At 41.0% G+C, this 14,345-nt stretch overlaps 1 protein-coding gene across 1 annotated transcript in view; it reads right to left on the bottom strand.

Moving 5' to 3' along the window:
- ASXL2 (ASXL transcriptional regulator 2) overlaps positions 1–13,559 on the bottom strand; it is a 108,483-nt gene extending 94,924 nt beyond the window's left edge. The window contains exon 1 of the mRNA XM_052648456.1: positions 13,324–13,559. Coding sequence (XP_052504416.1) covers positions 13,324–13,380 — 57 coding nt within the window. The 5' untranslated portion in view covers positions 13,381–13,559. The remainder of the gene's footprint in view (positions 1–13,323) is intronic.
- Between the last annotated feature and the right edge of the window lie 786 nt (positions 13,560–14,345).

The raw sequence follows: 14,345 nt of genomic DNA, 5'->3' as shown, positions 1-14,345 counted from the left end.
CAATCCTAAAGGAAATCAATCCTGAATATTCATTGGAAGGACTGATGCTGAAGCTCCAATACTTTGGCCACCTGATGTGAAAAGCCAACTCATAGGAAAGACATCTGATGCTGGGAAAGACTGAAGGCAGGAGGAGAAGGGGACAACAAAGGATGAGATGGTTGGATGGCATCACTGACACTCAATGGACATGAGTTTGAGCAAACTCTGGGAGATAGTGAAGGACAGGGAAGCCTGGCATGCTGCAGTCCATGGGGTCGCAAAGAGTCAGACACGACTGAGCAACTGAACCGACGCAGTATATGGAGAATTCTTAGAAATCAACAAAAAGACAAATAATTCAATTCTTCAAAAAGTTAAACACAGAGTTAACATATGGCCTAGCAATTCACCTCCTACATACCAGAAAGAATTAAACATTTGTTGTACACAAAATATTCACTGCAGCATTATTCATAATAGCCAAAAGTATACACAATCCAAATATCCATCAACTGATAAACAGATAAATAAAAAGTGGTATAGCCATGAGGGAATATTATTCAGCCACAAAAAAAGGATACACACTATAATATGGATGAACTTTGAAAACATTATGCTAAAGTGGAAAAAAAGAAACACAAAAAGCCACATGTTGTAGGACTCCATCTATATATGGACTGTCCAGAACAGGCAAACCCAAGACACAGAAGGATCAGTGGTTACCAGAGGGTAGTGGTGGGGCACAGCGCACCGGGTATGAAAAATGACTGCTACTAATAATAAAGATAATGAATATCAATGAGACTGAAAACAAAAAGAGAAAGATTAATGAAACCAAAAGCTAGTTCTTTCAATTGATTTTTAAAAATTGATAAATCTGTAGCACACACACAAAAAAGGGAAAAGACAAATAACCAGTATCAAGAATAAAGAGGGGATATATTACTACAGACCGCAAACAATAAGAGAATACTACCAACAACTCTACAGACATAAACTCAACAACTTAAATGAAATGGACCAATTCTTGAAAAACCGCAAACTTCTAAAACTTACACAAGAAATCTGAATAACTCTATAATTATACTAGAAATTGAATTCATAGTGAAAATGCTCCCACCAAGGAACTCTCTAGACCCCAGAATGCTTCACTGGTTAATTCCATCAAACATTTAAAGAAGAAATAACACCAGTTCTATACACAGTCCATTCTCATTATTCACAATAGTTATGTTCTGTAAAGTCACCATGAATGTTAAATTAGCAAATACTGATCCACTGCTCCTAAGTGAAATACAACGTTCCTACAAGCCTCTGGTCATAGTTTTGTCAATGTAATCTTAGGATTGGGGGCAGGAGAAGAAGGGGATGACAGAGGATGAGATGGCTGGATGGCATCACTGACTTGATGGACGTGAGTCTGGGTGAACTCCGGGAGTTGGTGATGGACAGGCAGGCCTGGCGTGCTGCAATTCATGGGGTCGCAAAGAGTCGGACACGACTGAGCGACTGAACTGAACCTTGTTTTACGTGATTCTGTTTAGAGGCATCTTATTTAACATGTTACTGACTCACTGACTTTGAACTCATGGCCAAAAGGACTGTAACTCACACCTAAACAAAGCTTATCTAATACAGGTATTTTCTCCATAAGGCACACAGTTTCCTTGCATTTAAGAATGAATGCTAGACAGCACTTCAGTACTACACTTGGGAGCCATTTTAAATAGTGAGAGCCTAACAAAAAGCACAAAAATGCAAACACCATGACATTAAATAGACCAATTTTTCACTGAGAGCTGAAACAAGGCAGAGCACCACCTTGTTTGACTTCAGCAGAGATCTCAGCGTCAGGTGACAAATGTTTCGCCACTCAGCCAATGTCCATGAATAGACAAAAGTGCCACGTATTGATTTTGGGATGAGGAGTAAATTTTAGCAAGCAGGTGAATCCACAAGTACAGCTAACCCTCAAACAACACAGGTTTAACTGCATGGGCCCACCAATACAAGGAATTTTTTTCAACGGTAAAAACTACAATATTACACAATTCAAGGTTGGTTCAATCTATGGATGAGGCACCACAGATATGGAGGGTGGCCTACAGGTCACTTGAGGATTTTCGACTGTATAGAGGGTCAGCATCCCTAACACCCAAGATGTTCAAGGGTCAACTGTATTGAATCCATGAATAGTGAGGATCAATTGTAATCTCTCTGTTTCCTGAGAAACAGAGGAAGACTTCCTTTTTTATGAGGTCAACACTACCCTGATACCAAAGCCAGACATAAACAATACAAAAAAACTACAGATTAATATTCCTTATGAACATAACCATAAATGTCCTCAACAAATCCAGCAATATATAAAAAGTGTAATAACCAAGTAAGGTTTATTTCCCCAGGAAAGCAAGGCCAATTCAAAATTTGAAATATCAATGTAATCCACCATATTAAAAAGTCTAAAAAGTAAAGCGTTCACAAAAAACCACACAGCTAACAGGAAACACTTTCATCAAACCTCTGTCATTTGCTACCATCTCTGTCTTCAGGAAACAGACTTGGGAAATACACACGAAGCAAATCCAATACTAAAAAGACTAGAAAAGCTGCCCTTCTTGCTGCCCACCCATCTGTTCTCAAGGTATGACTTTTCTATCACAAACCTATAATAGTTTTTCTCCTAGCAAAAATATTCTTAAATTTGATCAGAAATAAATATACCAGTTGGACACAACTGAGCGACTGAACTGAACTGAAATATACCAGTCTTCTTAAAATCATTTTGTTTTTGGCTACGCTGGGTCTCCACTGCTGTTCGTGGGCTTTCTCTGGTTGCAGCGCACGAGCTTCTCATTGCCAAGGCTTCTCCTGTTGAGGAGCACTGGCTCTAGGTGCATGGGCTTCAGTAGCTGCAGCATGTGGGCTCAGCAGCTGCAGCACCCAGGCTTAACTGCTCTGTAGCACGTGGAATCTTCCCGGACCAGGGAGCAAACCCATGTCCCCTGCATTGGCAGGCAGACTCCTATCCACTGCACCACCAGTGAAGTCCAAATAAATTATTGTTTAATGATATTTTCACAAAAAGCATCATGGAACCCAGAGTCACTGTGATGCACAACTCTAGAAAGCGATATTCACATAAAATACAATATGTGAATATGAATGGCTTCCCCTGGAGTTGTGCAACACAGACTCCTGATTCATTCTAGCACCTCAACAACCCAGAAGACCAGCAGCCCAAAGGATAGTGCAATAGGAAGAATAGTGGCATAAGAATTCAGAGAAAAGAAAAATCAACATGAGCTAGAATGAAGTGGGAAAGAGTTTGCTTTCTTTTTTCCCTCTCAAGAATCATACAATTCTGTTGTGTTGAAGAACATGCCAGAACCTCCTATACTGGTGAAGATTTCAGGAGACTGGCAGAACTCAAGCATAGGCTTCTGTTGGACACTTGTAAGCATGAGAGGTGTACAAGGAATAGGTATAAAATAAGAAACACTGAATGATGGGGGGGGGAAAATGTATACCTCTAGGCATCCTTTTAATTCAAGAGCCCTACTCTAACCCTGATAACCTATCTGTAGTTAGACTTTTCAGCTCTCTACAATACACCCCACAAATGGCCCCAAACACAGACAATGATGTTGTCACCTGCAGAAAAACATTACAACTACTAGAATAAAAATATCTGTCAGTTCAACTTCTACAACTCTCCACATTTGGATCCTAGATTGTCTTTTCTGGCCTTATCTTTTACTTTACTTCACAAGACTCAAAGGTAAATCAGCATGCATAAAACATACACTCCATTTTTTCAGCCTTCCTTCTGCCTGGAATACCCTTATCCATATTCACCCTTGAATATCCAGACCAAACCCTCTCTGAGACCAACCTTCCCATGTTCCTTCCTCCACTAGATTTTAGTATTACTTTTGCTATTATACAGCCCCAACAACACAAATTTATGGTGTGATTATGGTTTATGATGAAACTCAGGTGAACCCAATACCAAGTTATCTCATAGTTCTGTGCCAGGATTCTGGCCATGGCTTAAGAGGGTCTTCTGCGGAGGGTCTCACAGAGCTGAGACAGAAGTGACAGCTGGGACTGTGAACTTATCTGAGACTTGGGATTCTTTTCCAGGCTTTCCAGGAACCTTACTTGTTGGCAGGTTTCAGTCCCTTACTGTTTTATTGCTGACTTTTTGCAAGGAGTCACTCAGCAACTTGAGGCTGCCTGCCATTCCTTGCTACATGCTTTCTCCAGAGCAGTTCACAAAGTCTAAATCAAGAGAGGGATCTGGCACACAATCTCCTAAAGCATGATATGGAGCTTCCACTGCGTTCCCAAACTTGTCCACAGCTCGTTCAGGTCTCTGTCATTCATTCCACACTGACCTTGGGAAACAATTGGCAAATGGGGTCCCTGAGACTAGAAAGCTTTTCATTAGAACTGTTTCAAACCTCTGCACCTGATAAGATATAACATCTGTACAATATTCATTTTCTCACTCAGAAACATAAGATGATCTACATTTATTAATTTTTCAGTAACATTAAAAAATCATGCTTACAACACTTGCAACCCCTTGGAATATACCCGGCTAGGCTCCTGTGTCCATGGGATTTCCCACAGGAGTAGGTTGCAATTTCCTTCTCCAGCTTCCCAACCCAGGGAGCGAACCTGCATCTCCTCCATTAACAGATGGGTTCTCTACCACTGAGCCACCAGGGAAGTCAACAACGTACCAGGTATCGTCAAAGAATTTTTCACACGTTCTAGCCTAATCATCGGAGAAGGCAATGGCACCCCACTCCAGTACCCTTGCCGGGAAAATCCCATGGACAGAGGAGCCTGGTGGGCTGCAGTCCATGGGGTTGTGAAGAGTCGGACACGACTGAGCGACTTCCTTTCACTTTTCACTTTCATGCATTGGAGAAGGAAATGGCAACCCACTCCAGTGTTCTTGCCTGGAGAATCCCAGGGACGGGGGAGCCTGGTGGGCTGCCGTCTATGGGGTCGCACAGAGTCGACTGAAGAGACTTAGCAGCGGCAGCAGCAGTCTAAACTCCCTACAACTCCCAGTGTGGTCCTTATATCAAAGCACCAGCATCACCTGTGAACTTATTGCAAATGCAGAATCTCTGGCTACACTGCAGACCTACTGAATAATCATCTATATCATAATAAGCTTTCCAGATGATTCTTATACACACTAATGTTTGAGCACTGATTTAAATGACTTGTCCAAGCTGACACAATAAGCTCAATGAATTAAACAACCAAAATCAGATCCAGATTGTTAAGGTTATTCCCAAGCTGCTAATAAAAATAGTCTTGGGACTTCCCTGGAGGTCCAATGATTAACCTTGGGCTCCCAATGCAGGGGATGAGTTCAATCTCTGGTTGGGGAACTATGACACTGCATACTGCTTGGGAGATGCCAAAAAAAAAACACACACACACATATATATATAGTCCTATATTCCTCTTTACATCTTTCATGGGTGTTTAATGATATACATGAAAAGTGTTCATTATCTTTATCTTGTAATCCATCTTTTTGACATCTTCTTTCTCCTTTCCCCTCTCCACCACTCACTCTCACACACACACACAATGTAAAAGAGAAAACCTTTCCAAAAATATCAATTTCATGGGTACCATCCATTTAAACTTATAAAATTTGTCAGAACCAATCAAATCATACAGGAAACTATAAAGTCAATAGCAATACATTAAAAATTTTATGTTACTCTTTAGAATAAGTCACTAACATCGTTGTTAAGCACTTTATTTGAAACTGAATATGGCTAAACCAACTACTAAATAATTCAGACATCAGTGGGTTAAAGATTCCAGATGATGTGGGCCACCCCAAGCTATTCAAAGTCCATTCTAAATGTAGCATCAATGCTGTCTGCCGCTAAACATCAGCAGCAAAAGAATTTCCAAATGACAAGTGTTTCACAACATAATTTTTACTAAAAGAACAAATTACCAAGAAGATGCAGTAACTCATTAGGTTTACAGTGTCCCTTGATGTTCAGGACTCAGTACATGTGTTTTTACAATTAACCAATTTTAGTTTTGTCAAGCAAGGTGAGAAGTAAAATTACCAAAGAAATGTCCAAATCTAATTCAAAAGGGTCTTGGAAGGCAAATATCGTGGTGTGTCTTGAAATAACTTTCTTTCACAAACAAGAGAGAGGTACTGAACAATACTGGCAAACAATACTTAATATAGTTGACTAATTTTACTCAAATTGTGCTATCTTTAAAGTGACAAGTGTCTTATCGCCAATAAAAAAGGTGAAAAACAACAAAGATTTAGCATTCATTTCTGCAGGTAGAAACCTTTAAAAGAAAAGTCTCTGCCATCAAGAAGCACAGTCTTACTGATACATATAAACTGAATTTCTTCCTACTTGTTCATAATAAAATATGGATTTTATTTGGGGAATATACACCTTTACAGCTAAACATTTTTTTAAAGCACTCATTTATAATCTTTGAGAATGGTTTTCTTAATAGGACTTAAAACCTAAAAAAACACAAAAGGTAAAGATTGGCAAATTTATTTATTAATATATTAACATAAAAAATGCATAAATCAGTCAAAGCCAAAATTGGGAAACAGATCTGTGACATATGACAAAGGGCCAGTTTCCTTAATCTACACTGCACTCTTAGAAACTAGTATAAAAAAGACCAAGAAGCAAGAAAAAAAATAAGGGCAAAAATCTGAACAGACAAGTTTACTGAAAAATACACAGAAAGTCAGTAAGCACAGGAAGTTATTCTATAACAGCCACTAAACAAATGTAGGTATTTAAGCTTAATTAAAATTAAATAAAATTCAAAATTCAGTTCCTTAGTCTCACTAGTCACATTTGAAGTGCTCAATGGCCACACGTGGCTAGTGTACTGGACAGCACAGATACAGACCATTTCCATCAAGTTCTACTGAACAAAACTAAAGAAATGCTGTTAATGTACCAAAATGGCAAAGACTACAGATCCAGCAGGGCGTGGCAACCCAATCCAGTATTCTTGCCTGAAGAATCCCCATGAACAGAGGAGCCTGGAGGGCTACATCCATGGGGTCGCAAAGAGTCAGACACAACTGAGTGACTAAGCACGTTAATTTCACTTTGGCAACTAAATTATTTTCAATATTTGCATATGCATTTAATTCCTATTTTCAGTATAGTGACTCATCGAAGACTTTCTACATACTGCCGTTCTTTTTCAAAAATAATGAGTCTAGGACTTCCCTGGTGATACAGTGGGTAAGAATTCGCCTGCCAATGCAGGGGACATGGGTTCAATCCTTGATCCAGGAAAATTCCACATGCCGAGGAACAACTAAGCCCATGTACCAGAACTACTAAGCCCACACTTCAGAGCAGGAGAGCCGAAACTAATGCGCCCACGTGCTGCAACTACTGAAGCTCGTGTGCCTAGAGCCTGTGCTCCGCAAGGAGAAAAACCAACAGAACAAAGAGTAGCTCCTGCTCTCCGCTACTTGAGAAAGCCTACAGGCAGCAAGGAAAACCCCCTCCACACAAACTGTAATAGAAAACTAACACTATTAAGTCATACCTAAAGAATTCTAAACTTAAGTAAGCTCAAAAACCTTTTAAAAACACTAAAAACATGATAAATCAAACTGTACTAAAAGTACTAAACTGCACAATACTGCAACACTATCAACTATGAGGATGGCCTCTATTAGATATGGAAAGAAAGAAAACAGAACTAGTGGAGCTTTCCCAGTCTTCTGGCTTCCCAGGTGGCCCTAACGGTGAAGAACCCGCCTGCCAATGCAGGACACATAAAAGATGCGGCTTAGATCCCTGGGTCAGGAAGAGACCCTGGAGGAGGGCACGGGAACCCACTCCACTATTCTTGCCCAGGGAATTCCATGGACAGAGGAGTCTGGCAGGCTACAGTCCATAGGGTCACAAAGAGTTAGGACATGACTGAAGCGACGTAGTATGCATGCATGTATTAATAAAAAGGATGAAGACAGCAGACAAACCTTACTTATCAGGTTCCTGTAGTTGTATCTTCCACACAACTGGCCTCCTTCCAGATAGCTTTTGTAGTGAAAACATAATGCCCTTTCACTGACAGCAAAATTGCACAGCCTTTTAAAAGTAGATAGATTTTGTGGATGAGGAAAGAGCAAGGACTTCTGCAAATCTGACATCATTTTCTCAGCTCCTGCCATAATTCTAGGAGATGCAGCAGCAGCATTTCCCACAGACATTTTTAACTTTTATGTTCAAAACAGATTTTCTTTCCTTCCTTTTTCCTTAGTTTGTTTGTGGGCTTTCAAGGCAGGAACATGAGAACAGGACAGAAGGAAGGATGAATTGAAAATAATAATACAAAATATAAGGGCAAAATACAAGGGAACTTTACTTCGGTATTAAGGCAAAAATGAAGATCTCTCAAGCAAAGAATTCGGTATTAAGGCAAAAATAAAGATGTTTCAAGCAAAGAATACCCTAGGACAAACAGACCTGCATAAACGTATCTAAAATCTTATAATTTTATGTCAATTATACCTCAAAAAAACTGGTTTTGAAAAGTACAGGTTAGAGCAGTTTCTCAGTTTTTCACTCATGCTCTTCACAACCTTTCTCATTCTATTTTTAACATATTCCAGGAAGATTTTGTCCAGTTTTACTTTCTATAAAACAATATTACAAAAACAATATATTTCTTTAATACGGTTTCCCAAGATGCACACTCTCCTGGAGATTCTAATATTTACAAGTACAAACATAAGACAAATACGGGCATAAAAAGACTCTGGCCAACCAGTACTGGTCCATATCCCCAGGCCTGGCCATACTCCTAACAGAAGACAATTACTTATGGTCAAGATTAAGAGAACTGAAACTTTCTAAGTTAATACATCTTTTTTTTTCTAAAGTCTTTTTAAGACTTTTTTCTTTCTAATCATTACATATTGGCAACCCACTCCAGTGTTCTTGCCTGGAGAATCCCAGGGACGGGGGAGCCTGGTGAGCTGCCCTCTACGGGGTCGCACAGAGTCGGACACGACTGAAGTGACTTAGCTTTTATCATTTTACTTTTAAGTAATTCTTTTCTATTTTCAATACGTCCTACAAAAAGGTAGTTAGCCTATGAGAGTTATTCCTTTAATAGAAATTTTCTTCCACTATATTCCCTAAAGTTAAATAGCTTTAGGCGAGTGTGGTAAGTCGCTTCAGTGGTGTCTGATTCTTTGCATCCCTATGGACTGTAGCCCACCAGGCTCTTCTGCCCATGGGGATTCTCCAGGCAAGAATACTGGAGTGTGTTGCCATGTCCTCCTCCAGGGGATCTTCCCATCCCAGGGCTAGAACCTGTGGCTCCTGTACAGCAGGCAGATTCGTTACTGTTGAGCCACCAGGGAAGCCCAAATGACTTTCGGTAAATAACATAAATTTAAAAACCTATACACTTTCAAAACAGCATTAACCACTAAGTGAAGTCTAGATACAAAAAAAAAAAACAAACTTTCTTCAGTCTAGAAATCACATGCGAAAGATCTACACTTGCCTGCTGTTCTCCTTATCTCTTAACACCCATCCTTCACACACACTCAGACCACTTCACTCCTCAAAGATAACCTAGTGCAGTCTCCAAGGTCTGCTGCTCTCTTTCACCTACAATCACAACAAACTTGTCCAAAAAAGACATTTTTGCCTTTTAATGTGTCCCCAGTTATGGTGAGTGACAAGGAAAAACTTCAAAAAAAAAAAAATGGTATCAACAAAATTATACTCTTTTGAAAGTTCTATTTTGTAAAAATAGCTGAATTCCTCAGGGATGTCACCTAATGTGTACATGATATAATGCTTTCTTTTGCTTTAAAAAAAAATATGCACGTAACTTTGAACACAGTTCTAAAGTCAATGTAATGATTTTCAGTATCTCTGGCTTACTACAAATTTTTGTTTTAATTGCTCCAAACACTATACTGCAGGTCTCTTATCCAAATCACATCATCACCACTATCACTGCTACCTTTAAAATTTAAAACGCGTAATGGGAGTTCCCTGGTGGCCTCAGTTCAGTCAGTCGTGTCCAACTCTTTGCGACCCCATGAATCGCAGCACACCAGGCCTCCCTGTCCATCACCAACTCCTGGAGTTCACTCAGACTCACATCCATCGAGTCAGTGATGCCATCCACCCATCTCATCCTCAGTCGTCCCCTTCTCCTCCTGCCCCCAATCCCTCCCAGCATCAGAGTCTTTTCCAATGAGTCAACTCCTCGCATGAGGTGGCCAAAGTACTGGAGCTTCAGCTTTAGCATCATTCCTTCCAAAGAAATCCCAGGGTTGATCTCCTTTAGAATGGACTGGTTGGATCTCCTTGCAGGCCTAGGGGTTAGTATTCCAGTCTTGCCATGGCCTGGGTTCAGTCCCTGGTGGGGGAACTGAGATCCTGCAAGCCACAGGGTGCAGCCAATGAATAAATTTAAAATGTAATACTGTTAACTAAATACTTGAATAATGCTTTTATAACTAGTGTATTTATGAGACAAATAGAAGATCAGTAGGGACACAATCCAGTGTTGTGAATGAGCATTCAAGTTCAACTGAATCTTAATTCCATTATTTCTCTGTGTGATGTCTTCAGTTATTGGAACCCATCTATTCTCTACATTTAATCAGACTTTGGCATAATCTTATAATTATATAATAATTATGGATCATATCATTTTTCCCTTTTCAGGTTGTTCACAGCAACCCTGTATCAATTTGTATAGCTCTCTCACATACATACAACACCCCAAATCACAAATATATGTGATATAAATACTTATATATGTGAATAATTTTATTTATTTATTGCTCTATTATTGGTCAGGAACACAACCCCATTTTAATAATGTTCTCTAAAACAGGATAGCTGTATAATGTAGGTACCAAGAACACAATGAAATATGAAGTAGATACTGCTTATACTCAATGAATAATTTTAATATATCCTTTCTGAAACTCTGGTCCTAGAACATTTGGCCTTAATGCCTATGAGGTAAGTTTAAGACTTGCTTCTCCTAGTTCTCTTAATCTTATAAAATATACAGTTTCCTAATTTAGGTCAAAGTTATCTCTCTCTGTCAAACCACTAACTTTCTGATCTCATTATTCTGCGTCTGAAAATATTAAAGATTTACTTTTGCTTATTCTTCTCACATTTACTTCTACCTATTTCTCCTATAAACAGAATCCTTTTGAACACTAAGGTTTATTTTAATTACTCACTTTATAGATGATAAAAAAGAGTAGTGTTTTCTAGATTTTGACTACTAGAAAAAAGAAGTTTTAGTGTCACCATTCTCTTTCTAAAATTCATTTTTATTTAGTCTGAGCTCTTATATATTTGCCAGAATCAAATAAAAATACCAAACCACTAATATACTAATTGCTTCAGGAACTCAAAGCTCTACTGATTAGCTCTAGTCTTTACATCTTCTAAATACTACTTGCACATAACTAGCTAAGGCTTGAAATGTTTGTTATAAATGAGCAAACATAATAATTTAGGAAAATAGACTGTAGATGCAAAGTTTTCCTATCACAATCTCCCAAAGATTAGACTATTTTATCCAAAGAGAGAATTCATAAAGTACTCATGAAATTCTAGAGACTTAAAATTAATTAACACAATGACAGTTGGGATCTGGTTACGTATGAATAAAATTTACCATCCTTCTTTAAATAAAAGAGGTCTTAAGGTAGTGCTGATCAACTAGAACAATTCCTCCTTCACTCCTTTTGTGAAGGAGGAATTTCCCCACCACCCAACAAAATTATTTCTAGAGTTTTTTCTTTGGCGGGGAAACGACCAGCGATTACAGTTATGTAGATACACTGTAACTGAAAGCACTCAACAAATAAAATGTGCTTTTATTTATTCACTAACTTTTCCACATTTCCTACTAAAACAGACAAACAAGTTTAAGATTCATGAATCCTCTAAAACACAACATTTACAAAACAAATGCACAAGATTTACAAAGCAAATGTGCAAGAATGAATAAACAAAAGGACCCAGATTGGGGGAAATAAAAAAGATCGGGCAGTAATATATCAAATGTTAACAGAGTTTGGTTAAATACATGACTTTTTTCCTTATTTATACTAAAATACTATAATTTCCCTAACTTTCCCACAGTGAACATTGTTACTATTCAGAAAACTCCTCTTTAAAAAATAAAACATACAACACACCATAAAGAGGGGCTTCATTTAGAGGGGCTCTCCAGGTTGTACAAGTATTATTGTCATGATTCACCATTAAAAATAATGCTTCCAATCCTTCTCACTTGCCAACACTAAAACGCTGCTGTCTTACGTCCTATTACTTTTCTGCTGCACCCTCAGAAGATGGAACGAACCTGACTTTCTCCAAACCTTTCATTTCTAAATATATATACATGGACGCTTTTAATTTTTTCATAAAAAGCATAAAAGTTCTCACTCATCCTCAATACTCTATTTTTTAAACCTACCTCTAAGTTTCGTTAAGATAAATTTAGAAGGAAAAAAAACGATGGTTTTATCCACTAATCACAACTTCGTGAGGCCATCACCACTTTAGCTAAGGAAAAGTCAAGGCCGGGTAAAACTACAGGTCCCACCATGCATTGCTGCCTTGTTCAGAGTAGGTCTCTACGGAAACAGGAAAAAAAAAAAATTCTACAAGTCCCACCTGTTACTTCGTTTCTAAACACCTCCTGCACTTTCGGCTCCAACAGCAAACATAAAACAAGAGCCTCGTGACCTCCGGCCGGATCCAGGAGCCCAGACAAGCAGGGGCCCGGGAGCCGGGCGGTGTGCCTGCTACAGCGGGTCAATTCTACCCAGTTCCACCGCTCTCCTCTTCTTTCTGGGGCTGGGTGCACGCACAAGCCTTCTCCTATCCGCATCCAATGGGGGCTCCTCAACCGCACAAGGGAGAAGAACCGGTTACTGTGCAAGCACAACAGACTTCCCCATGTTGGGGCAGGGGCTACCACAGAGTCGGGGTGAGAGCGCAGTGACTCCGACAGGCAGCTTCAAAACACCATAGAGGAACCATCGCAGACGCGGGGAGAAGCCACAGCCCCGCGGCGACCCTCTTCCGCTTAGGCGCCTCCATTCCCACAGGGACCACAAGCCCGACACTAACCGCCGCCCTCGCCGCGCGGTTTTGTGCCCCCCTTAGCCGGGTCGCAGTGCCACCGACCTCCCTTCCCCTGCGACCGAGGGAGGGCGGCGAGGGAACAAAATCCTCCCAGCTTTCCCGTCCGCTCCCTCCGCCTTACCGTCTTGGCGGCCTCCGCCCAGGTCCTGCCCTTCTTCCTACGGCCCTTTTCCCTCATGTCGGGTCTTGAACTGACTGGGAGGCTCCCGTGTCCGGGCTCCGGCCGCCCTCCCTGCCTGCTCTGCCCTGCGCTGTTTTTCCCGCGGTGCCGGGAAAGGTGGGAGAAAGGGGAAGTCAGGCCGGAGGAGCACCGGAGCAGAGGAAGCGGCGGGGGTGGTGCGCTGGGGGCGGTCTATGGGGCGGCCGGTCCTCCTGCTGCCGTTACCACTGCTACCGCCGCTGCCATATTGGGTCCTTACTGTACAGGCAGCCGCTACAGTCATGTGACCGCTCCCGCGCGGCCGTCACTACTGTACGCAGCCGGCCGCGCGAACGAGCGTGCGCGCGCCCCCGCCTCCCGCACGGGGCCACAGGGAGAGCAAGCCGGCCGGCCGCGGAGTCTGGCCACGCCCCCGTCCTTCCGTTCTCAGCCTCGCCTCCAGAGCATGCGCAATGGGGAGGTCCGACGCTACGTTGCGTCTGGCGTCCTTCGCTCACGCCAACAGCGAAAACCTGCCTGCGGAAGCGGAACTGGGTCCGTCCCGGAAGGTTTATTGGGCGGTTTCTGACCGCGTGCGGGGCGCCGCGGTGTTTGTATAGCCAGGGAAGAGTTAGGCTCTTCCCTCTGGGGCGACTCTCTCAACTGTCATTTTCAATAAGCCTGTAACTTGCCTTTTCTGTTTGTCCATCTTAATTTTTTTAAAGGTTATCTTTTTGAAGATTTGCCACAGTTCTCACCTACTTATTTGCCGCGCTTGATAGATGAAGCAATCTGAGATTGAGTGATGCCACACTAGAATGTGGTGAAGCCAGAAATCAAATCACAAGCTCAGAGTCCTTTCCGTCACCTCAAAATGCCTCTCAGACTTAGGTAACCTTTATTTTCAGGCCACCAATAACTACATTCATGCTTTTACATGTGAATGTCTCATCAAGGACACAAATGATGTCTTTTTTATCTTGGTGAGCTCATTGTCTGGCTCA

The sequence above is a fragment of the Budorcas taxicolor genome, chromosome 11 (genome assembly GCF_023091745.1).
Source record: "Budorcas taxicolor isolate Tak-1 chromosome 11, Takin1.1, whole genome shotgun sequence".
Taxonomy (NCBI): domain Eukaryota; kingdom Metazoa; phylum Chordata; class Mammalia; order Artiodactyla; family Bovidae; genus Budorcas; species Budorcas taxicolor.
Note: the sequence above shows the minus strand (reverse complement) of the source record. Positions and strands in the feature narration are given on the sequence as shown.